We start from the raw sequence: 24,193 nt of genomic DNA on the forward strand, positions 1-24,193 counted from the left end.
AACAGCAACATGGAGATGTAAGCTGAATAAACCCTTTCCTTCCCAGCTTGCTTCTTGGTCATGATGTTTTGTGTAGGAATAGAAACCCTGACTAAGACAGTCATATACACCATTTCACCTCTTTCAACCAACCACGGTTACCTCAAAGTTCCCATGTGGATGCTGTCCTATTGCCCTGGGTCATTCTCCATCTCCCCAGAGGGACCGTGGCTGGGACACAAGGTGAGCGTGGGCTGTCCCTCCCAAGCCAGTCCCCTACTCATATCACACGTGGGCCACCACACGGCATCTTTCAGCTTAATTTTATTTCCTCTTATAAATGGGCACAGCACAGGGAAATGTTAAAAAACAAAAACTAACAGAAAACAAAACAAAGCAAGCCCTGTCCTTCCCAAGCCAGGGGTGTATGAGCGCCCATGGTAGGGATGGACCAGGCCTTGGTATCTTTATCCATCTGACCCTCTCCTCCTTCTCTTATTTAAGTTTTGGCCATGAACTCAGGACAGGGTTGGTTAATAAACAGGTTATAGGGAGAGAATGGGTAGGAAAAGCCTGGGGAAGGGAGGTAACCCCTGATCCTGGTGACCCAGGGGCTGGGAGGGCTCTGTACAGGAGAGAGGATGAACCAGTAAGTGGGGGAGGGGACACTGTCTCAGGGGGCTCTCTGGAGCCACACTGCCTACGAAAAGTATTTACATGCATTCACCACGCCGGGGCCAGGCACCCAAGCACCCACAGGGCACCTGGGGGAAGCCAGGCCATCAGCCCCTCAGATGGTGACACCAGAGCCCAGTTTGGGCCTCTCTGTAGATCTGTACAGTGTGGGCTTCTATTTACAGACACCAAGGCTGGGAGGCACATCCCAGGAGAAAGCCAGGACAGCCCAGGGAGCCGCAACTGCCCTGAGAGGAGCGTTGGCTCTGCTCTCTGAGGCTCGAGCCCCAGCCAGGAGGCCTGATGGGTAGCTAAGCCAAGCCCAGGGGGTCTGGCCCCAGCATCCTAAGCTCTTGCTGCAGATCTGCTCGGCCAGTCTTGGCTGTCACCCACGTGCCTCTGGCAATCAAGGGGAATCAACCTTACACATAGAGTCCCTAGTCTGGCCCCCAAGAGAGATGAAGCTTAGCTCTTCAGCGCTCTGGCCCCCCCAGCATGTCTTACTCTCTAGGGAAACCAGGGCCCAGAGAAGTCCAGGACACATCACCTCCTCTGATTCAGAATGCACTGTTTCCAGGCATGCCGGCATCCTGAATACCTTCCCAGGAGCACTGAGGTGTCTCTGGACTCCTTTGGGCAGGCTCTGCATGTACCGCACTGTTTCTGGGGCGGGGTGGGAACCCCGCACCCACATTGCACTAGGAAGAGTTCAGTTCACCCTTGGAACTGAGTTCTCTTAAATCGTCCTGGCCTCACCAGGCTAGCCCAGTTTATCTGGGCTTGCTCACACCGTTAACCTTCAGGTCAAACGCCATGGCCATAAAGCCTAGGCGTTGGCCTTGGGGCCGGGACCCCATACTTAAGACCCACTGCCTCTTCTCTCAGATGCTGACACATTAAGAATGCTGGTATCAGGATGCCAAACCCACAGCCCCAAGGCCAGAGCCACCCTGAGATGTGAGAAGTGAACCCTAGCCCAACACAGAAGCTGGGGCCTCCTGCCCTGGTCCTGGTGTCCCCTTGGGCTGAGTACCTGGAGGTTGCCTCACCCAGCTGCTGAGCCTCTCTTTCCAAAGATCTAGTCCCCAAGACTGCAGCTTACCAGGGAGGAGTGGGAGGGTCTGGGACACTGGCTCTCCTCTACGCCCTACCCAGCCCCTGCTGCAGGGAAGATCTTGGCCAAGCTCCCTTCTCCACATCTCACAAGTTTAGGACGCCTCTCATTCCTCCCCCCCCCCCCAAAGACCAGGCCGACTGGCTTACAAAACTCTAAAGTCCCATCAAGGGAGTCATGGAGGTCTGGAAGACAGAACAGAGCCTGACAGGGGGACACCCCCTACCCCCACCCCAGAAAGACAAGCTGTGCCAACTGCCTAGATCCCGTCCATTACCCGGATGTGGTTCTTCAGTCTGCCCAACTCTGCTGTCAGGGAATCTTTAAAATGAAACATAAAGAAACCGTGTGGTCACCTGACTGAACCTGGGACATGTGAGAGATGGTGGGGGGTGCTGGCCAATCACTACCCAAGCTGTGTCCCTTTGGTGCTGAGAGCTCCTTCGGCACGGCCCTTTCACAAAGAGAATGGTGACCCCACACACACATTTAAAATACCTCTGAAATAGCCCCACTTCTAAGGATAACAGAGACAGGATGGTAGACTTGAGGCCTGTGACACCCTTGTCCCCATCAATGATTCTCAGGGCCTATAGCATTGGGATGAGTCTGCTGGGCTATGGGTTCATCTGGATATAGCCAGAACTGCCAAGTTGCCTGGTCAGTTGTGTCCACAGAAAGGACCCAGGGTTGGTAGGCCTGAGGTTGGCCTCACCAGGTCAGGGCAGGGCAGGGGACACAGAGGGCCTGGGCGGAGCCCGCCCTCACAGGCACTTTGGAGACACGTGTCCTGGGAGGCAGAGACAGCTCCTGGCTCAGAGCAGAAAGGAGATACATGGAGACCAGGGACAACCCACACAGCGCCTTGGTCCTGGGAGGCCCTAGCTCCCTTCTTGCTTCAGACTTGGCTGGTGGAGGCTAGCCCCAAACTTCTCTGTGAGCCACAGTGGAGGGAGAGCCTGCATTATCTGTGTGGGCTTGTGACTGACGTCAGCTGGGGTCAGCATCAGTGTGGCTGGTATAGGTCATGGTGGGGACCAAGTGGAATAGAGTGACTCTGGGGGACCCAATATGGGCTGATGCCTACAACTCGGTCCTGCCTTCCTCAGTGACCTGGATGGTTAGAGGAGCCAGATGCAGGACCAATGTGTGTAAAGAGAATAGATTGGGAGGAAGGTGGCGTGGTCGCCACTGGTGACAATGACAGTGGCCTACGACGTAGCAGAAGCATCAGGATGGCTGCGCACTGCGTGAAGGTGGTGCGTGTGTGTGATGTCTCGCTGGCTGGGTGGTCAGGACTGGGTATGTTTTTGTCTCCTGTGTGAATGCATTTTAGGATTCTAGCAGTGGTTGACGGAGGCGATGTGGCATCCCCTCTCAGGAGGGATGCTAGACTGGCCTCACTTACCACTGGCTGCCCTGTACACTGAAGGAAGCCCTTTCCCTGGGAGGCAATGCAGGAAGAGGTGCAGCCTGGGGACCTGTGCATTTGGCAGGGGGGAGGGGGCGGTGACCCCATCATGAGCTCAGGCTGGTGACAAAGGGCACCCTCCTGTCGAGAGAGAGGCCACAGCAGCTCGAGGCCACAGCATCTGGGTGATTTTGAATTGGAGGGCTAGATGGGCCATGTATTATTGGTTCTAGAAGCCAGCATGGTGGCCTCTGGAGCAAGAAGAGGACATCAGCAAGCACTGTGGGCCATCTTAACCCTGCCCCTGCCCCTGTTTCAACCAGCAACCCAGGACTTCCTTCCTTTTATCCATGGGACACAAGGTCCTGAAGCCCTGGGGCTGGAGGGAATGGGACCAGAGAAGGGGTCATAAGGACACAGTCTGGGGCAGATGGCGGCACCTCTGCTCCTTAGGACAGTCTGTGTTACGCTAGCAGCCTGAGCAGAAAGAAGCAGGGCCAGGCTCCATCCCAGGCCCAGGCCCAGGATCAGGCCCGGGCTGCTGCTGGGGCTAGGGACTGGGCGAGGCGGAGTGGAGGCTGCAGGAGGCACTGTGGCTCTGCTAAGCGTAGAACTCCTCCTGCTTGTCAGGCTTCTGGTACGTGACGCTTGCCTGCTTGGGCTCTTCCAAGGTGTAGCTGCCTTCGTCCTTCTTCTTCATGCGGTAGATGAGCAGCGTGACCAGGAAGGCAGCGAAGAGGGCACCCACCACCCCGCCCACGATCACGGCTGTGAAGAAAGAGACAGAGGTCAAGGCCCAGAGGCAGCTTAAAAGGTTGGGGTGCCAAGGAGCTAAAGAGGTCTGCAACCCTATAGGTGGAACAACAATATGAACTAATAATACATAACTAATATGTACCCCTGGAGCTCGTGTCTCTAGCTGCACATGTAGCAGAAGAGAGGAAAGAGAGGCCCCTTGGTCTTGCAAACTTTATATGCCTCAGTACAGGGAACGCTAGGGCCAAGAAGTAGGAGTGGGTGGGTAGGGGAGTGGCAGGGGGAGGGTATGGGGGACTTTTGGGATAGCATTTGAAATGTAAATGAAGAAAATACCTAATTAGAAAGAAAGAAATGAACAGAAGCATATAAAAAAACTAAACATACATATATGTATATTAATTAATTAATTAATTAATTTTTTAAAAAGGTTGGGGTACTAGCAGGCTAGGCATCCTCCTGGACCTGGAGTCAGAGACAGAATACCAGTAAGGACAGCACTGGTGTCACCTACAGTTCCCAATCCTTTCCAATGGCTCAGCAATGACTTTGCATCCCTAGGATGGAGGCAGGTGACCTGGTCCTTGTCAGTATCAAACGTCAGATGCCTCACTTCCTCAAAACTATTAGGAAGGGAAGGCCCCTCCCCCACACTGCCAGACCACCACCCACTGTCTCCAAGGGGAGATGGGAACCTCGACAGGAGAGCCAGTTGGATCCCAAGTCCTACCAGGGTAAAGCCTTCAAGGTCTTAGGTAAAGGCTGGGTTAAAGGTCAGGCCAAAAGACAGGTCGGAGGTTAGCACCTAGGAAGAAAGGTCCCACAGGGTCAACTGGGGTGACCCCCAAGAAAGCAAGGTTCCTAAGTCAGAGACTATGGAGGGGTCAGAGGGCATAAAGAAAGTTCTAGAGAGAGAAGAACACAAAATGAAGACCGGAGCCGGGGGGAAGGGGGGAGATCAGGCTTTCCCTTCCTGCCTCACAGGAACCTCACACCCTGCCTTGCCCCAGGCCTGGAGCCTGCCCTCACCTACGAGCACCTCCTTCCGCTCCAGTATGCTCTTCTGAGGGAGCTGGGCGGCCGAGCTGCCCGAATCGATGGCATTGTCGTGGAGGCCAGGGCCTGGGCGGGCACCCTTGGGCAGTGTCCCCAGTGGAGGTGACGGCTTGGTTGCGGCTCCTTCCACAGCCACCACCTCATTGGCCGTGTCTGGCTGCGTGGTCTCTTCTTGAAGCTCAAAGTCTCCGCTGGGCCCCCCACTTACTGGCACCTCTGGCTCATCCTGGATGGTGGTCAGAAGGGACTCTGGAGTTGGGGTCTGAAGAAACGGTAGTATGACTTAGGGTTAGGTACTCCAGACACACAAGCCTACACCAGGTGGGGCCAGCACTGTCTCTGCAAAGAAGGGATTAGTATATCCCCAATTTACAGAGCGGTAAACAAGCCCAGAGAGGTGATGTGACTTTCTCGAGGACCCCCAGCTAATACATGGGAGAAGCAGAACTAAAATCTAGACCTCTCTGATTCCAGTCTGCACTTCCAATTACTGGACCTTGTATTGCTATTCTCATCCTGACGACATCCTGTCCCCATCCTGTCCCCATGACTTCCTCTCCAGCTGCCTTAGAACAATCTTGGTCGATTCCTGTCCAGGAGCGGGGGTTTGTCTGGGGCCTGCTAGGCCTGGCTCTGTCCTCATGTATACTACACGAGTATGTCCCTTCACCTGGAGGCCGGTCTGTGAGCTGATATCCCCAAACAAACCCAGTGACCAGCAGTGTATGACTCCCCACTGCAGCAGCTGAGCTGAGGGACTGAAGTGAGGCCATGGGAGCTGCTGAGAGGTGGTGTACACAGCTGCTTCATGACAGAGAGGCAAGGGTGGGCCTGAGTATGGCAAGGCCAGGCCCCAAACCTCCGACACCTGCTTCTGTTTCTGCTTCTGGGCCACACCCTGCCAGTGTTCCTCCTTCCCGAAAGGCTCCCTCTCTGAGGGAAGGCCCTGAGCACGAGCCTTATGGGACTGGCTGGGGCCAGAGAGGGTCTGCAGGGCTCCAAAGTCCACTCCTAGGCCCTAAGGTCCCTGCAAGGTTGAAGGCCCGCTGCTTTGAGGGTCTCGATAGTCATTGTGTCCCCTTCCAGTTTGGTGCTTGAAAAATAGTTTTTCCAGCCAGGGCCTCATGTAGCCCAGGCTGACCTAGAACTGGCTACATAAGGGAGGACAACTTTAAACTTCTAATTCTCCTACCTCTACCTCTCAGGTGCAGGAATCCCAGGCATGTGCCACCACCCTGGCTTTCTTGTGCACGTTCATGGTGCAAGGCACAGGACAGGCTGCAGTCCCCTGGAGTCCCTCCACCCTCATCACGGTCTCTCCTTCAATCCCCATGCCCTACCTAGCTTAACCCTGGCCCCAGCTCAAGGGCCCCCTAACTTCAGAAACCCCCAAGCTTCAGGGGCCCCCACCCTTAGGAACCTAAGCTCAAGGGGCCCCAGCCAGCCAGTGTTTGAATCCTGATTCAACTACTACCCAAGGAACCTAGAAACATGACTTCCTCTACCTCACATGAAAAAAGAGGTGATCAGTCAGCAGGACGGGGAGGGGCGAGGCTGGAGAAGTATTCAGGGAGAGTGCCCTGCTCTGGCTGCAGCCAGGTGTCTCCCCACAGCACCCACTTAATCACCCTCAGGCCATGACGATGACAACCATGGAGCAGCTGGCTTGTGGACTGTTCTAGAATTCTAAGAACTAAATGGTCAGGAAAGACCATGTACAGACCACGCCAGGCCTCTCTCCCTGTCTCTCTGTCTCTGCCTGTCTCTGTCTCTCTCTCTTTGAAACAGTCTTACTGCGTAGCCCAGGCTGACCTGAACTTGCAGCAATCCTCCTGTCTCAGTTTCTTCAGTGATAAGATTACCGGTGTGTGTATCTTCTCTGGTAAAGAAATGAAGACACAGAAAGCACCAACTACCTACTAATGTCTTAAGACGAAAGAGAAAAAGGATGGCAGGTGGCTTAAATCCAGGTGGACAGCCTCTTATTTACTCTTTCTTTTCTTTGTTTCTAGCTCTGGCCATCCTGGAACTCATGCTGTAGACCAGGCTGTCCTCAAACTCATAGAGATCTGCCCGCCTCTGCCTTTAAAGTGCTGGGATTAAAATTGTGTGCCACCACACCTGGTTGGCTGAAAATCTTTCAGTGTTGCTCAGGACATGAATTCCCAGTCAGGCACACCCACCATTCCCCAACTGCGCCCCACAAATCCACCTAATTGATGCCTTGGCTCAATAGCAGCCATTACTCAGCTGGCCCGGCTCTCTGACCTCCCCCAACCCCATCCAGAGGCTCCCACTCAGCACACACACTAGGCCCACCTTGCCTACTTCACCCCTGGTACCTCCTGGTCCCTGCCCAACCCATCTCTGCTAACCCCTCACCCACTGTCCTCACCTGAGCCACCTCTGTGGGTCCAGGAGCCGTGGTCCCCAACGGCAGGGTACTCCTCTCAGCAACATCAGGCTCCTGGGTGGTGACTGGCCGAGGAAGGGCTCGTGGCCGCGAGGTAGCTGTGTTGACCAGCCTAGGTGTCGGGGCCTCTGTGTCCAAGGTAGCCACAGTAGTGGGCGGTGAGGGTGCTGCTGGGGTAGTGACCTTGACTGTGGCAGCTGTGGTCAGGGGAAGAGGCAGCATCCCCTGTATGCCGGTGGTCCTTACATCAGCCACGGTAGCCGTGGCAGGGGGCGCCTCTGGAGTGCTAGGGGCAGTGGTGGCTGCTGTGGCAGGTGCTGTGGCCATAGTTGGGGCCCCTGTGGTGGTGGCCGTGGTGGTAGATGTGGTGGTAGAGATGGTGGTAGCTTTCTGGCTGGGCTCTTCTACGACCTCTGTCACCTCTGTCACCAGTGGGGGACTGGTGACTGGTTCAGGGCTGGGGTGCTCAGAAAGGAGTTCCTCAAACGGGGTGTCCACTGGCTGGATAACGGTCGTGGGTAGCATGGCAGGTGCAGTGGGCGCAGCCAGGGCCATATCAGGGATGAACCGCATGGCCGTCTCAAGGCCGGACTCCTGCTCGAAGTCTGAGGGGGTGGGGAAAGGAAAGCTCTGGGGAGTGGGTGTTTCTCACCCCCAGGTCCCCAGGCAGGCATTGCCTTCCCAGCAGGACACCCCACCTCCCCAAGCGATTTCCCCAGGAAAACAAGACAGAAAGGAAGAGGTTTGAGCAGATGCTAGCCCGTGCCTCGTCAAAATCCTCGAGGGGGCCACGACTTCCAGGCAGCCTGCCCTGACTGCCAACCTGAGGCCTAGCAACTGCTGACCGAAGCCTCTGTCTGGAATCCATCCATTCAGGGCTACAGGAGAGCAAGGCCTGGCCCCGTGAGAAGGAGGGCCAGACCCAAGGACATGCTCCACACAAAGTCATGGCAGCAGAGACCCTGAGCCACTCCACCTTCCATACGTGAGCAGATCACCAGAGGGGATGAGGCCTTCTTGCAGAGCCCTTCCCAGGCCACGGGCACAACTCAAGAAGGGGTAAGATGAGAGGCTTGGAGGGGACAAGATGAGGGAGTTAGGAGATGTGAGGAGAGGCCATGGCCAGGGAGGGTCGAGAGCAGGAAACAGTGACATTTTTGGTTGGTTGGTTGTTTTTTTGTTTTTGTTTTTGTTTTTGTTTTTGTTTTTGTTTTTGTTTTTGTTTTTTGAGACAAGGTTTCTCTGTGTAGCCCTGGCTGTCCTGGAACTCACTTTGTAGACCAGGCTGGCCTCAAACTCAGAAATCCGCCTGCCTCTGCCTCCTGAGAACAGTGACATTTTAGAGGAGGGCACCAGGTTCCTGAGGAAGAGGCTTAAAGCAGAGCTGGAGGGAGACTAGAGGCAGAGCTAAGTCAGGCGGCTCAGGAAGGAGCAGGAGCCTGGAATAGTGGTCACACATCCATCCCCAGGCTGGTTCCATCTCAGCACGCTCCCTCAGTTACCAGCTTCATGACCACGCTGACTTCCTGTGCCCACCTCCCAGAGCCTTTAGGAGGAAGGTTAACGCCTCAGTAGACAGGAATATGGGAGTGGCAAGGGGGTCAGAAGTCACTCAGCTGCCTGGTCACAAGGCCCTGACGGAGCTGCTACATCTACTGTCACCCTGTCTGGCCCACAGTCGACTAAAGATAGAGCCAGCAACCCAATCCCAGGCCCCTGAAGCCCATTGTAGCCCTACCTCAACCTCAGCTTCCCCACTATTGATGGACCCAAAGGGTCACCTGCTCCAGATGGGACCACAAAGGACATCCCTGGTAAGGACATCCCACACAGCCTTTCAAATGTAATGGTTGCCGAGCTGGGAACACTGAGTGACTATCTATGTTTATTCAACAAGCTACAGGGTAGGAGCCACAGGGAAGGAACCACAGGAGCCATGGGGCAGGAGCCATGGGGCTGGAGCCACGGGGCAGGAGCCATGGGGCTGGACACAGGCCCATACTGCACATGCAGACACAGGGACAAGAGTCCTGGGCTCTGAAGGCTTCCCTAGTCTTCTCCCTACCAGAAAGATGTTCTGCCTCCCTCCTCCTTGAGGTCTTGATCTCCATACAGTGGCAAGACTCATTCAAGTGACCTTAAAGGCTCCCGGGTTGGTGCCAGATACCAGAGATGGGCAGGGAGACCTGGGGACTACTTACAGCCAGAGCCTGACCCCGAGTAGAGGTCGTCTAGTTCATCATCAGGAAAGGAGTCGTCATCCCCTGAGCCCTCAAGATCCACCGGCCTCTCGAAGTTCTCATTGCGCCAGCGTTGAGCCTGGGAGGGTGCAGACACACACAGGGCTAGGTACCCAAGGTATTGGCCCATACAGGCCCAAGAGACAACAGGCGCATTCGTGGGCAGAGTGGCCAATACGTGCTACAGAGAGCTGGGTGTTGGTGGATGGCCACTTCCCACCTACCCAAGGCCATGGTAGAAAAGCTCTCCTTTATCTGCCAGCTGCCACTAGAGACCACCAGCTGCCGACCCCCCAGCCCCAGCCATGAGAACCCCCATACAGGAGAATGGGCTCAGAGCATGCAGTGCTGAGTTTGAAACCAAGACAGGTCATTTGCACCCTGGACGAGTTTGAACATTTGTGCACTTGGTAAACAAATAAAAATGGCTCCCTCACTATCCTGAGATTGCCCTGGTGCACTGCAGATTCAACACAGGTCCACCATCACCTCGTGTGAACAGTACCCACAGACAGGATCCCACTGGGGTCTCAAGGTAAATAACTTTAGGTGGCAGCCACCAGCCCAACTCACAGATGAGAAAACTGAGGCTCCAGTGCCCAGAGGGCTAGGAATCCAAATGACACCAAAAATTGGCAAAGGCAGAGAGAGAGTTCTAGAAGACAGACATGGGTACTGGGGAGGCTGAGGACCCAGGAGAGAAATAGCAGAATAAGGAAGGGAAGGGAGAAGGGGACTGTCCTTGCTGAGCCAGCCCGAGCTCTTCCCATAACAGAAAGTTAGCTCCCGCCTGGCCTACCCCACAGTATATGCACACCCAGCATTGGCACAAGCCCCATGGTACTTCTGCTTCCAGCTGGCTTCTCCAAGCGTCTAGCTCCCCGGGCCTAAGAACCCTTCCCGGTCAGAACCCGGGAAACCTGGAGCTGGTGTTCTCAGCTCTAACTGTGCAGCTCCCCTGGTAAGTCCACACTTGGAGCCAGCCCTAAGACCCTTAAAGGCTGGTATGTAGACTCCCAAAGACTGCCAAGTAGCCTTGACTAGCCGCCTGACTTACCCTGGGGGTGGTCCCCACCCACAGGCTTTGAGAGGAAGCTCCTGGTATTAGGATTTGAAGCCTAGGGCATTTGTATTTTACAACCAAAAATCCAAAGAGAAAGGCACCCTAGACAAGGGAAACCTGATACACCCTGGGGTTGGTCAATGCAGCCGCCTCTCTTGGGCTGGCCTTGCCTACCCTGCAGGTTCACCCAGCACCCTCCACGGCCCCTGGTCGCTCTGCCTACTGCTTTCTTCCCAAGCCACCTCCAGTGTTACTTTTTTTAAAAAGCATCCTATGCTCCCAAGTCATGATGCCTGAAACTCTCGAGCAGTTTGCTTTGAAGTACCAATGTTTAGGGGCTGCTCCCATCCACCATCCACTAAGATGCTCTATGGTGGTGGCTGCCCTCCCTGGCTAGCAAGGTTCCTTGCACCGAGGAGGCTTAGGATGAACGATTTGGAATTAGGATCTGGAATGGCCAGAGGTGTGGCTACAAAGTCACCAGGCTGGTCACAGAGGGTCCAGTGCCTCTCCAGTGGGTGGGTGTCTTGGGGGTAGCACCTGGGCATCTGCCCCAGCTGGCAGTGGGGAGCCTTGGAAGGTGTATGAACAGAGGAGAAACTAGACTGGTGCAGCACTAGATTTACATTCAGCATCTCACACCCCTGCCATTCACAGACCCTTCTAGAATTCATGCAGAGCCAAAGAGAGGCTCTTAGTCCTGGCTTCCTGCCCCTAGCCCCCAGCACCTGCTCCAGAGCCCCAGCCAAGCCAGCCAGGGCAGAGAGCCAGGAGATACCCCTCATACAACACACACACACACACACACACACACACACACACACACGTCTGGAAGTAATGAATTAATCAGTATTTACTTTATACCAGTGAGTCACGGGGTGGAACAATTAGTGTAATTGCCCCCATGACTAATCACTGGGTCTTCCTCCTTTGTAGACATCCCCCGCCAGTTCCCATCTCTGCCCAGCCCACACTTCCCAGGTCCTGGGCTGCAAGAGTCACATCTTCTATAAGCTAGAATCCTGTGGGGACTTTGGGCATCTGTCCCTCTTGTTGTCCAGCCAGTAGCCCGATCTCACACAGCAGGATGGGGACTAAGCAGGGACCTCTATCTTCCTCTTCTGCTTCAAAGGAACATTCTAAGAGATCTGTCATTCGAGGGACCCAAAATAAGAGTGAACACAGGAGCTGGACAGTGGTGGCGCATGCCTTTAATCCCAGCACTTGGGAAACAGGGGCAGGTGGATTTCTGAGTTCGAGGCCAGCCAGGTCTACAGAGTGAGTTCCAGGACAGCCAGGGATACACAGAGAAACTGTTTGGGGGGGGGGAGTGAACACAGGAACCAAAATGGGAACTCAAGACTCCTCAGTGGCCCAAGAAGGGCTTGTATAAACCCAGAGACAGCTCCAAAGCTACAGAGACCCTGCAATTGACACAGCTAGAGACACAGGCATGCACCAACACACACTCACCTAGAGGCGGCCATTGAAGGCAGCAGACTGGCATGCTTTTGGGGGAGCATATGAGAGAAGGTGGGGAGTTCCATGCAGCTCTGAGCTCAGAAAGGAGCATATAGCCTCTCATGAACCCATCAGCCTCCACTCAGGTAGCACTCACCTAGATACTATTCATCCTGGCTCAGTAGCCATTGACATGACAACGGTTGTCATGGCAACCATATTCTCCATGCTAAGGACCAGGAGCTGCAGCTCCCCACAGAGCTGGAGAGTGTGTGTGAGAGGGAGATGGGGAAGGATCAGAGGACAGGAGGGATGGAGAGGGGTAAAGCCAGAGCAGGCAGGGCTGGGGAGAAGGGGAGGTGAGAACATTTGAGATGGGGCTCACATCCCAATTTAGTCTCACTCATCAGAGGCTGCTGGGGAGAGGCAACCTTAGCAATTTCCCCATCATGCCTCCACCACACATCCTTCCTCCAGAGATGCCTGGGCAGAGCAGGAGGGTAGCCCATAGCCCAATCACCCTGAGGTCACCCTGTGGGTCTAAGGAGGAGGAGGAGGCTTGCAGAACACTAGGGATGCTGGTAGCTGGGCTCCCAGGGGACAGCCTTCAAGGCAGCAGTGAAGAAAGCCTTAAATGTCACAATGGTGGGGGGAGACAGTATCTCACCCCTGAATGGCATCTGCATTTGCCTGACTTCACACTTGATGAGCACAGCTGTCTTTGTCACCCCCTTAAAGAATAGAGTCCTAGTGCCCTGTTGGCCTCTTTTGTCTGACCCTCTCTGTGGCTTTCCACTAAAGTGGTCTACAACCCCCTGTGACTGAGCAACCTGCAGACACCCATGCCCCAGCAAGTGACTGAGAGGAGATACAGCCTAATGTGCACCTACACAAACTATCTCAGCACACCCCCACGACACACACATACCCACCCCCCAACACACAAATACACAGTCCTTTGAACACACACCCAAGTATACACATACATAAACATACATGTATACACATCCCAGCATATACACACACATATACATATACACATACATACCCATATATACACTTGTACACACACACATGCTCCTTCACACAACACCTTATTAGACACACAACCCAATGGACGCCGTTAAAAGTGGCATTGACAGACCCCGATGCACATGCCCAGTGCAGCTTACCATGTGTGTGCCAGCCCAGTCTTGTCCCAGCTGTGCACATACCTTAGGAAACTCATGAACTGCTCCGCACAAACCTCAGTGGACTCGGGGCCACATGTGCCAACGCTCACCTCCATGGACGGATGGATCTGCCGTGTGCACATACACATCCCCTAGGTCACGTGGCACTCTTGTTCCATTGCCTGCTCCACACATACATCACAACTTGAAGTCAATCCCTTCATACTCGCACATCAGGGCAGCACCCCTAGTCCAGCACTCACCACGAGGGAAAGAAGTATCCCTGACGTGTTTTCTGCCATGGCAGAAACATGCCAGGCAAACATGGAGCAGAATGTCCTCCTTCCTGCCATTGGGGACCTGGGTATCAGGTCGCCGCCGCCACCACCACCACCATCACCACCACCCTCATCATTATCCCCTGGGAGGGAGGGTCATTTTCTTCAGTCTACAGAGCCAGACAGCAAGGCTGGCCAACACCAAGGTGTGAGCACCACCCTCATCCCGAGTCCTTCTCTCTGAGTGCTCCAGGCCACCCAACCCCATGTTCAGTCAGGGTCCAGGGTTCCTACATATGTGGCCAGCCTGACACCCACCTCAGCATTCAGCACCTACCTAGTCACCAAGCTTGACCTCACTGACTGAATCTGCTTCACAGCACACCCTGCCCCGCCCCCCCCCCATGACACAGGCCCCTCATTCCTGGAGCAGGTACCTCCAGACTCACAGAGATGCACCCTCCCTGGGACAGCACAACCTCACACGTGCGTGATCAGCTACAATGTTCCACCTCTCCTTATCACATGCATGTGGAACTGACCCACAGCCTCAGCCCTCAGTGACACCCAGACTCCTGTCCAGGGATGTGGGCCCTATGGTAAACAAGCTCCCCTAACCACCCATCCATCCATCCACAGACCTCTCTCCCCAGTGTCACGGAGCTGGGGAGTCACTGGGCTTCCCAGTACCTGAGCAGAAGGCTTCCTCCTGCCGGCCACCCCATCTCCCCAGATTCCCTGCCCAGGACCAAGCTAGATGAGGCCTCAAGTTAGAGATGTCCCCACGGTCCAGAGCAGCCACTGACAGCTATCTTTTAGACACATTCCTTACTCAGAGTCCTTTCTAAGCCACCGACCAAGTCCCAAGAGAAGCTCGCCACCTCCTTCCACACCTTGTAGAGAGACAGGGCAGTGCAGTCTGGTCCCTCATTTCCTCATCTGTGAAATGAGATGGTAAGAGCAGGGATCTTGCGGCACTGGGAGGAGTAGCCACGCTGTGCAAAGCAGGAACGGGAGGGGTGGGGGTGGGAGTGGCGAGTAGCGATTGATTACCAGTTACGTTAATCTCTCCACAATTATAGAAGAGAAGCCACAGTCTCCTCCTGGAGGAGACAGATGCAGAGGAAATGCCTGCTGATGCCCAGAGAGGTTGGATAACATTGCCAAAGCCACACAGAGGACTAAAGAGAGAGGCTGGAGCAGGAAGACTGGGTGCAGAAGCATTCGGACACATAAATTAGGTCAGCCGCCGGGGACGAGGAGCCCAGAGCCCTGCTAATCATGCTGCAAAAGCTAGAACAAAATCAAGTGTAATTAATTCTGCCCCGGCTTCCTTCCCCCAAGTCGCCAGATTAGGGCTCCACTGTCCTGGTGACCAGAGACAATGTGACCTGGGCTGAGAGCCCAGCATTAGGCTTGGAAAGTCTTGCTGAGTTCAAGTCAAGCTCTATCTATTTGCTGGGTATCACTGGGCAAGTTATATAACCTCTCTGAGCCTATATTTGGCTAAATAGTGACAATAATAACATCTGCTTCGCAGAGCTGTTGTGAGAATCCAGTAAGGCAGTGTAAGGAGTGTGAGCCACCAGGCGGATGGTGGCTCCTGGCCCGTCTTTGGCTGATGTCCCCACAGCGTGCAGTCCCACACCAGACCTCAATTTTAAGTCTAAACTAGGCCTGAGAGAGCACGGTGTTCAAGTCCCTGTCCCAACAGATGCAGAGATGGGCAGGAGAGGAGGGGAGCAGTCCAGATTAGCCCCAGGGTCCCTGTGGGCTCCATCCCCAAAGGCCCTCAGCCCTGTGAGAACTCTGTGCTGCTCATGTGTCACCAGCTCCACCAGGGAGACCCAGAGCCTCTCTGCAGGAATGTGGGCTGTGGCCAGGCTCTGGGCAGAAGGATGGCCAGGGTGACAATGACAGCATGGATAACCTCAGTCCTACCCCTTCCCAGTCCTACTCCCCAGCTCCCCCTCTATCCCACCCCACCCCACCCCCCACAGAGCAGCGCTAGGTTCAGAAAATGTACCCCCACCTACCCCTCCCCAACCCTCATCCCCACCCCCATTCTCCACCCCTACCCTACCCCCAAAACCCACCTAACCCCCACAAACCCCACTCCCCACCCTTCACCCCCACCTAGCACATCCCAGCCAGCCCAACTTCTTTGCAAAGGAAATCAAGATAGCGGCTGCACCCCTCCCCAGCTGTGTGCCGGAGGATGGGGGTGAGGTGGGGGTGTCAGCAAAACCTCCCTTTATCACCTTCCCCAGCTTGCTGGTGACCCCCAAATCTCTATCCGTACAGTGGTACCAATGCCTACCCCAGACCAACAGTGCACAGGTCAGGTGAGCTCCTCCCCACTTCCAAACAAGACTCCTCCTCCTCTTCCTCCTCCTCTTCCTCCTCTTCCTCCTCCTCCTCCAAGTGCAAAAGAAACTTCAGTGGGGCCTCAAGAACACAGCCCCAGGGCAGTGCTCTGAATAAGAAGGGGAACTGGAAACAATATTCTTCCCAACAACAGGGGACTACTAAATAAGCTAGTGTACATGGAATAGTATGTAGCTGTCAATAAGTGTATTCTCACCCACCCATGCTGCCTAATTTGGTCCCTAAAAGGCCTGAATGTATCCCAAAAGATTTAAAAAAAAAAAGTTGTTTTGAAAGAATATTTCAGAATAAGGGGAAAGTTGCCCATTGACTGCCAGAGAGGGACAGCTGGGTCGCTAAAGTGACTGCCGGGTACTTCTGTCCCTCAATGCCTGAATGGCCCTGGCTGGACACCAACTCTGTCAGTCTGCCCTTCCAGACAAAACAAAGGCAGTATGACCTCTCTGGGGCATCATAATGGAGGCTGGGCCTAGGACTGTCGGCAGTTAATACCCTCACCATCAAGTTCCAAAGGGACACTATTAAACATACATGGCATGGAGCCAGTCCAGCAGAGCCCTCTACAAAAGTGACATCCCCAAGTCACATTTCAGAGAGCCGAAGAGGCAAGCTGGCTCTCTGAGCTGGTCTCTGGTTACTAGCACTTGGCACAGGCTTTAAGCGCTGGCTTTCTGTTTTTGACCCCATGTATGCTTCCTAAGCACCTCCCCCCACCTGCTGGCCAACCTGGCTGCCACCTCCCCCACCCTGGCCATCACCCTCATCACGGTGGTCCTGCAAACAGGCACCCTCTGAGCTCTGGTTCCCGTGAGTGGAATTAGCCCCTGCCATTGAGATTTGTGAAGAGAATCCAGACTGTGTGCCACCCATCCAGGTATGAGATACAGGCAGCGGCTCCACAGCACACATTATGTCTCCTGTGTTTGGATGAAAGACAATGACCAGCCCTGGTAAGCTAGGGAACTCCTCAGCCCAGGCTGAGACAACTCCCACTGTTCCAGCCACCTGCTCTCATCTGGGTCACCTTTGGGACCACCCTGACACACTGCTCCTTGATGCCCAGCCCTGAGTTGTGCAATGGAGGAGCACCCATGGAGGCCTGGGTCCTCTAGCCTCTGCGGAGTCCTCCTCCCACGTGACACCCCAGCTCCTGGCCTCGGGCCTCAGTGGGCTCTGCTAGGTTTCCTTGACCATGCTGGGTCCCAGGCTCTTCTCACTTACGGATACAGACACTAAGACTTCTGACCACCAGTGTGTCCCAGTAGGCCTTGAACCCCTGACTGAATCCTGGAGCCTCCAAGAGTGCACACAGGCTCCAAGCTGTATTATGGTGCATCCCCTGGGCATTTTTCAGGAGGCTATCTGAGACATTCCATCCCTCACTGTGAAGAACAGTTAGTGCTCCCTGTTGGGAGCACTCACCATGGGCCTGGTTCTTTGGATGCACACAGTCTGGATTCTCTTCACAAACCTCGTGGCAGGGGCTAATTCCACTCACGGGAACCAGAGCTCAGAGAGGTAAAGCAACTGGCTTTGGGTCTCCCAGCAATAGGACTAAGATACAAAACCAACATCAGTGGAACCCCACAAACTCCCTACTGTACATTGACCTGCCAGGTTATTTACCTAATGTGCGTTCACACGCTAGGGCCTCAGGTCCCATCCTTCCCCAGTCTGTCTTCCCACAGGAGGAGAGCTGCTTTATTTCAGGGGACTCTGGATGCTCTGAGCAGCCGAGGCCTCAGGAGCCACCATCCCCATGTCCAGGTGGAGCATGACACATCCAGAAGGATTCACAGAAGACACCAAGGGAGGTCTGACAAGGCAGAGCGCTCAGAGCCTGCCTAGGAAGCAACACACTTGTCCCCAGCCACCTCCCTCCTGATTCCTGGAAGCCACCTAGATCATCCAAAAGGAGCAGGGACCCAAGCTAGACCAAGCAGGGGCCAAACCCCAGCACTGGCTTTCTGCAGCTGGACAGTCCTAGGTAGAAAGCCTACCTCTCTGAGCCACAGTTTCTTTTGCTTTGCTTATGTATGCTTAATAACAACATCAACCTCAAAGGGTCAGGGGACCTGACCCGGAGGGTCCAGTAAGAGCCTCCCTTCTCAGTGAGCTGTCCACCTGAGCCTCAGCTTCCTGTCTGCAGACCCTGACCCAGGGCAGGGGGCCTTGAGAATGGAAGCACAGGGTCCTGGGCACAGCAGGTGGCCCATGGCCAGATCTCCCCCCCCCACCCCCCCCCACTCTCCCCTCTTGCTCTCAAGATATGGCTCTGCAGTCCCAGCTCCCCAGACGGGCCTGGCTCCTTCAGCTGAGCACCTACATGTGCTAGGCTTTTGAAGCAGCCCCTCAAGGGACAAGTTCTTGTCCATCGTCACCAAGCTTTGTATCTCGTCCACTGTGCCACCCCATAGACACCTGAGAGGTGCAGGGACCACGGTGCTCAGAAGCCAGAGAACAGCCCGCTTAGGAAGATGCTAGGGGAAGCGACCTCAGACCCCCTCCAGAGGTACAGCAAAACAGCAAGGCCACTTTCAAAAAGCAGCCTGAGGTTCTTCAGAATGTGAAACAGAATATCTATATGACCCAGTAACTCTACTGTCTTTCATTTTTTGAAACACAAAAGCAGGGCAGGCAAGAGGGCTCAGCTGATAAAGGCACTTGCTGCCAAGGCTGAAGACCTGAGTTCGATTCCCAGAGGTCACATGGTGGAAGTCAAGAACAGGTTCCCACCAGTTGCCCTCTGACCTCCTCCTCCACCGTGCCCAACATAAACAAAAATAAAGAAAATGCAATAAAGAACAGAAAAGCGGGACTGTCCAGAAGAGGCAAAAGCGAATCCACCCTGACTGGATGCACAGGGTCGCTGCTGGGTGTGCACTCAAGTCACTAGAAGAGCATCTCTATTACCAGATGAACAGTTACTGTGTCACCGTGCCGAGGTTCATGTGATCCTTGTTCTTAGAATGTATCACCCGCTGCGAGGATACAGAAAGCAGGATCCATCCACATAGAGGAATATTACTCATCGGAGAAAGCTGCAACGATGGCAGACACTGCCCCGTGAGTAAACCTCTTGCCAAGCCTTGTGCTAAGGAACAAACTCTGTCCTGCAGACCTCACACTGTGCGGCCCCCTGGAAGGAAGTGTCTAGCCTGCTGACTGCTAGCCCTAGCTCACTGGGCACACAGGGAACAATGACATTGGCACAGGCTCTCCTTTCAGAATGATTAAAAAAAAAAATTCCGAAGGCGGTGGATGTGATGGCACATGCCTCTAATCCTAGCATTTGGGAGGCAGAGGCAGGCGGATTTCTGAGTTTGAGGCCAGCCTGGTCTACAGAGTGAGTTCCAGGACAGCCAGGGCTACACAGAGAAACCCTGTCTTGAAAAACAAAACAAAACAAAACAAAACAAAACAAAACAAAACAAAACAAAACAAAACAAACAAAATATTCTGGAGCACTGACTGCTCTTCCAGAGGTCCTGAGTTCAAATCCCACCAAGCACATGGTGGCTCACAACCATCTGTAATGAGATCTGATGCCCTCTCTTGGTGTGTCTTTAGACAGCTACAGTGTATTTATAAATAATAAATAAATAAATCTTTTTAAAAATTCTGAAATAACCCAGCATGATGGCACACATCTGTAGGCCCCCCCACCCTACCCCCACTTCTCACCCCCCAACCCCACACTTTGGAGGTGGAAGCAGGAGGCTTAGGAATTCAAGGTCATCTTTGGCTCAGAGCAAGCAAGCTTGAGGCCAGCCTGGACTACCGGAAACCTTGTTTGTTTTTTGTTTGTTCGTTCGTTTGTTTGTTTGAAGTCCTAAACTAGGTGATAGTTGCAGCTCTGAATTACGGCAGCCTCCACCCTTCTCCTGTGACCACTGGAGAACATACAGAACCTCAGGCAGACTCACCCAGAGCTACTGTGAGATTCCCACAATGCCTTGCAGCCACATGGGGCCCAGCGGTCCTGTCCTTCCATGTCTTACACCTGGCACCTTGTATGCATCTCCACTCTTGATGCTGGGACCTCTAGCAAGCATAGCAAAGGTCACCTGAAGACCGGGCACGGTGACACAGTGACAGCCCATCTGGTAACAGAGAGGTTCCTAAGTGCCTTGCATGCACACATAGCATGAGCCCCATGCTTCCAGGAAGAACTCAGCGTGACAGCTCAGGATTCAGAAAGACGCACAATTTGAACTTGGTGAACTGTTTTGATTCTGGAATTTTCCACTTATTATTGTCACACTGTGGTTGGTTGACCTGTTGGGAGTAAAGCCACGGTAAGGGAGACATCTGCACTTTAGGGCACATGAGTCTCCTCTCAGTACAACTGTATGAGAAAGGCAGAAGCATACAATGGAGGCTCAGAGGTAGAGAGGAATGTTGGTCACACAGCAGAGCCTGGACTCAAATTCAGAATCCCCAGAGAACCTATCATGCTCCCTTGCCACATCCCAGTGCTCCCATTTTGGGCACCCAGCATCCAGGAGAAGCCGCATGGTGGCAGAAGGACAAACCCCTGCTGTGGAGCCCTCAGGTAATGAGGACCCAGCCAGGCCTCCCTGTGTCTGTAGGCCACCAACTCTCAAAGGGCCACTGAAGGGCGCAGGTGCAGCTCACATCCAGATGCCCCCCCCACACTTGGGAGCCCTGCTAGCTGCCCTAACAACAAGATACAGGCCCAGAGGGGGCCCCAGAGGCTGGGCACAAGTCCATCTGTCCCCTACCTTGTGGCTGTCCAGTGTAGCCTCAAGGAGAGACAGCCCTGTGGGCTCCAGGATCTGTCCCTCAGCCCTACCCACCTCCATTTGGCTCCCAGGCTGAACCTCTACCAAGCCAGCAGCAGCTGCCAAGCCCCGGGCAGTTTCCGCTCTCTGCTCCCAGACGGAGGCCCCATCTGTCCTGAGGCCTGGCCCAGGCCCCAGCTGCCCGCCTTTGTCTGGCAGGTTCTCAGTGTCCCCTTAGTGACTGGGTGGGGGGAGCATGAAAAGGCCCATATGCTATCTCTGCCCTCATCAGCATCCCAAGATGCTTGGGTATATATGCCCTGCCCTCCCCTTAGCCTTCAGCACAGGCTCCTGCACTGGGCTCAGAGTCTTACCCTGCCTTCAAGGGCCTTGAGTGCTCTGGCCTCCACCCACTCTGCAGCCCAAAGACAAAACTACCACATCCCTTCTACCAAGACTGCTCCCAGACCCTTTCCAGGCAAGGCTGGAAGAACTCCCATAACACCAGCCTGGCCCTCTTCCCTACAGGGAGCTGCATGGGGCAAGGCCAACACAGAGCAGTGGCTGTCTCCAGCCCAGCCTCAGGAAAGAATGAATGGGGGGCGGGCCTAAGAGTGCAGAAGGAATTAATAAATAAGAGAATAATTAAATGAGGTAGGGAACTGATGAGAAAGGAGATGAGTGAAAGTCGGAATGAATGGGGGGAATGAATGAATGAGAGAGGGAATGCATGCATGCATGCATGAATGAATGAATGAATGAATGAATGAATGAGGTTACAAATGAATGAGTATCAGATGGTCTTGCCCAGGATCCAGCTTGGAAGAAGACAGTGTTAGTGACAGAGGACCTGAGCTGAAATGATGGCCACAATCTGGATGCCAGCCAGTGGGTTGTTGCCAGGGCAGTCTTCCTCACTGAGCCTGGGATGGGGTGGGGATGTCACCTCTGTGGTGGCTGACACTCCTCCCACTACCATCATGCTAGCCACAGCTTGAGGCCATCACTGTAAGCTGGCCGCATGAGCCCTAATGTTTTCCTCAGTGGAACTGGGACTGTCCTGTTTACAGAGGGGATTTAGAGGCACAGGTACAAGATGACCTGCCAACTTAGCAAAAGCCCAAGTCACAGCCTTGTCACCTAAGCCACCTCCTTCCATCATCCTCAACACACACTGCTACCCGTCCAAACCTGGACAGAGCTGAGCTGGGAAGAAACAGGCAAGGCTCAGCCTGCATGGTCTTAGGTCTTGGGTAGTGTGGGGCCCATAGCCCAGTGGCCCACCAGGGGACCATGCTCATCCAGCAGCCACACACCATGACGTTGCCTGCTCAGTGCCACCTCCTGCACCATTCTGCTAGTAACCCACAATGTCCTTAGTCACCTCCCGGTCTCTCTCTAGTAGTTGTCCCTTTCTTAGGGGACTCACAGCTCTTGTCTTCACTCCCACCCTGTCAGCACCCAGAATTGATGAGTGGCATATAGAACCAGTTCTCTGAGGGGCCCAAGAGTAGCTTTTTGGCAGATGAAAATGAAGTGCCTCTGGGGGTTGGGCGGGAGACAGAGCTCCCAGTGTCTCCTATGCCCTTGCCTTAATCTCCCTAAGGAGGCCAGATGACCAGCTGCCCCCAGCCAGAGCTCTGGACCCTGGGATTAAGACCTGGATTAGGGACAGGCATGTTCCCGTGAGCACAGCTCCAGCATTGTGCCTGCACAACACATACACATGTGGCCAGAGGGCTCCTGGAAGCTCCTAGGGGCACTGTGAGTGTGCACGGGAGGGGATCAACTGTGGGTGTGGATGTTATGAGTCTGAGCCTGCTCCTATGGGCACAAGGGGTCTTAGTACCATGGGAAGAGGGTCCCTGCCACTTGTCTAGGAGTTCATGTACATCCATCTGTGTCTTCACATGTGTGCATGCATGAGTATGAGTGCATGTGGGAGCCTAAAGTTGATGCCGGGTGTCTTCCTGCTTTCATGGTTGAAGCAGAGTCTCTTGCCGAACCCAGATCTCAGTTTCTGGGAGCATGGTTAGATGGCTTGTCCCAGGGACTCCTAGGGTCGGCCTCATGAGTGCTGGGATGATACATGGGCCGCCATGCTCACCCAGCTTTTCCTTGAACTCTAGGTTTTCACATTTGCACAGCTAGAAAGAACTTCAATTATCGAGTGCCCAGCCTCTGTGTGCACATCTGACCCTCACAAGGTTGCCACAGCATCTCCCAACTTCCTTCACCAAAATCTATGTGCAGCCACCGGCTTGGGGGTGAGCCTTAGCAGCTGGGGCAGTCTCTGCACCTACAGGCTCCTAATCATCAGCTTAGATGCCTGGCAACATCCATGTACACCTGCCTGCAGATGACCTAGTCACTCACCATAGCTTATAGCTTGGACAGAAACATGACATAAGTAACCGTACATGGTAAAGGGTCACCCAGGGGCCATAACCTCCCGGCCAGGTCTAAGATTATTCCCCCACTTCATGTGACAGCAAGATAAAGCAAGCTTCCCAGGGCCATCGGGCACAGGACCCTGACCAGCACCACCAGTGTCTACTGTCCTCGAAGCAGCTTTGGCCTCAGATTCCTTGGGGCTTGTTAAAGGGAGAGATGAGCTCTTGACCAGGAGGTGAGGACTCGCAAAGGGGTGTCTAGCCCAGTTCTAACCAAACCCTGTGCCTCCAAGGAACAAGTCTTCAAGTCCCCACAGAATAACAGTCAGGGATGGGAGAGGTCCCCATCAGCCAGTAAAGGAGGAAGAGCCAGCCTCGGGGAATTGGAGTAGGAGAAAAACAAAACAAAACCAAAATAAAACAAAACAACAATAACAAAAAAACCTAGGAAGGAAGAGGGAGGAGGAGCAAAGGTGGAGGAGGGGTTAAGGGTGGCTGAAGGGGACACCTCCAGGTAATCCAATCCCCAGGGCCCATTTTCAAGGAGTTAAAGCACCGCTACATCACACACACACACACACACACACACACACACACACACACACACACCTCCATGGCTACATCTCCCCAGCTGCGCTTGCTTTCCTCTTCTTCCCAGTTTGGAAGGGGGGGGTCGTCATACAGGGGAGGGCCAAGGAGAAAAGACAAGGTGTTAGAGTGAGAAGAACCAGAAATAAATCAAAATGAGGATGTGTGAAAATGGGGAAAAGAAACAATACAGCAATGTCAGACCAGGGAAAACAAAAAAGAGATGTGTGAGTTGGGCCGGGAGATGATGTCATAGGCAAGGGTTGGGGGAAGTAGCAGCTGCAACAGTGTATCCAAGACAGGGCTCCCCAGAGGGGAGGTAACGATGTAACCCTGTGGGGAGCCAGACAAGAAGATGCAATGAAGCAGGACCTTCTTGGCAAAGAATCTTAATGTTGGGAAAGAGCAGGGCCTGGGAAGCTAGGAGTGGTAGCAAGGAAGGTTTAGCAGCTAGGAAGAAG

At 54.1% G+C, this 24,193-nt stretch overlaps 1 protein-coding gene across 1 annotated transcript in view; it reads right to left on the reverse strand.

Annotated features, from left to right (window-relative positions):
- Positions 1–286: 286 nt before the first annotated feature.
- Positions 287–24,193, reverse strand: part of Sdc3 (syndecan 3) — a 33,198-nt gene continuing 9,291 nt past the window's right edge. The window contains exons 2-5 of the mRNA XM_021160677.2: positions 9,606–9,723; positions 7,387–8,009; positions 4,965–5,253; positions 287–3,947 (exon numbers count right to left, since the gene is read on the reverse strand). Coding sequence (XP_021016336.1) covers positions 3,781–3,947; positions 4,965–5,253; positions 7,387–8,009; positions 9,606–9,723 — 1,197 coding nt within the window. The 3' untranslated portion in view covers positions 287–3,780. The remainder of the gene's footprint in view (positions 3,948–4,964; positions 5,254–7,386; positions 8,010–9,605; positions 9,724–24,193) is intronic.

This window comes from Mus caroli, unplaced genomic scaffold (assembly GCF_978045245.1).
Source record: "Mus caroli unplaced genomic scaffold, Mus_caroli_1 scaffold_6, whole genome shotgun sequence".
Classification (NCBI taxonomy): Eukaryota; Metazoa; Chordata; class Mammalia; order Rodentia; family Muridae; genus Mus; species Mus caroli.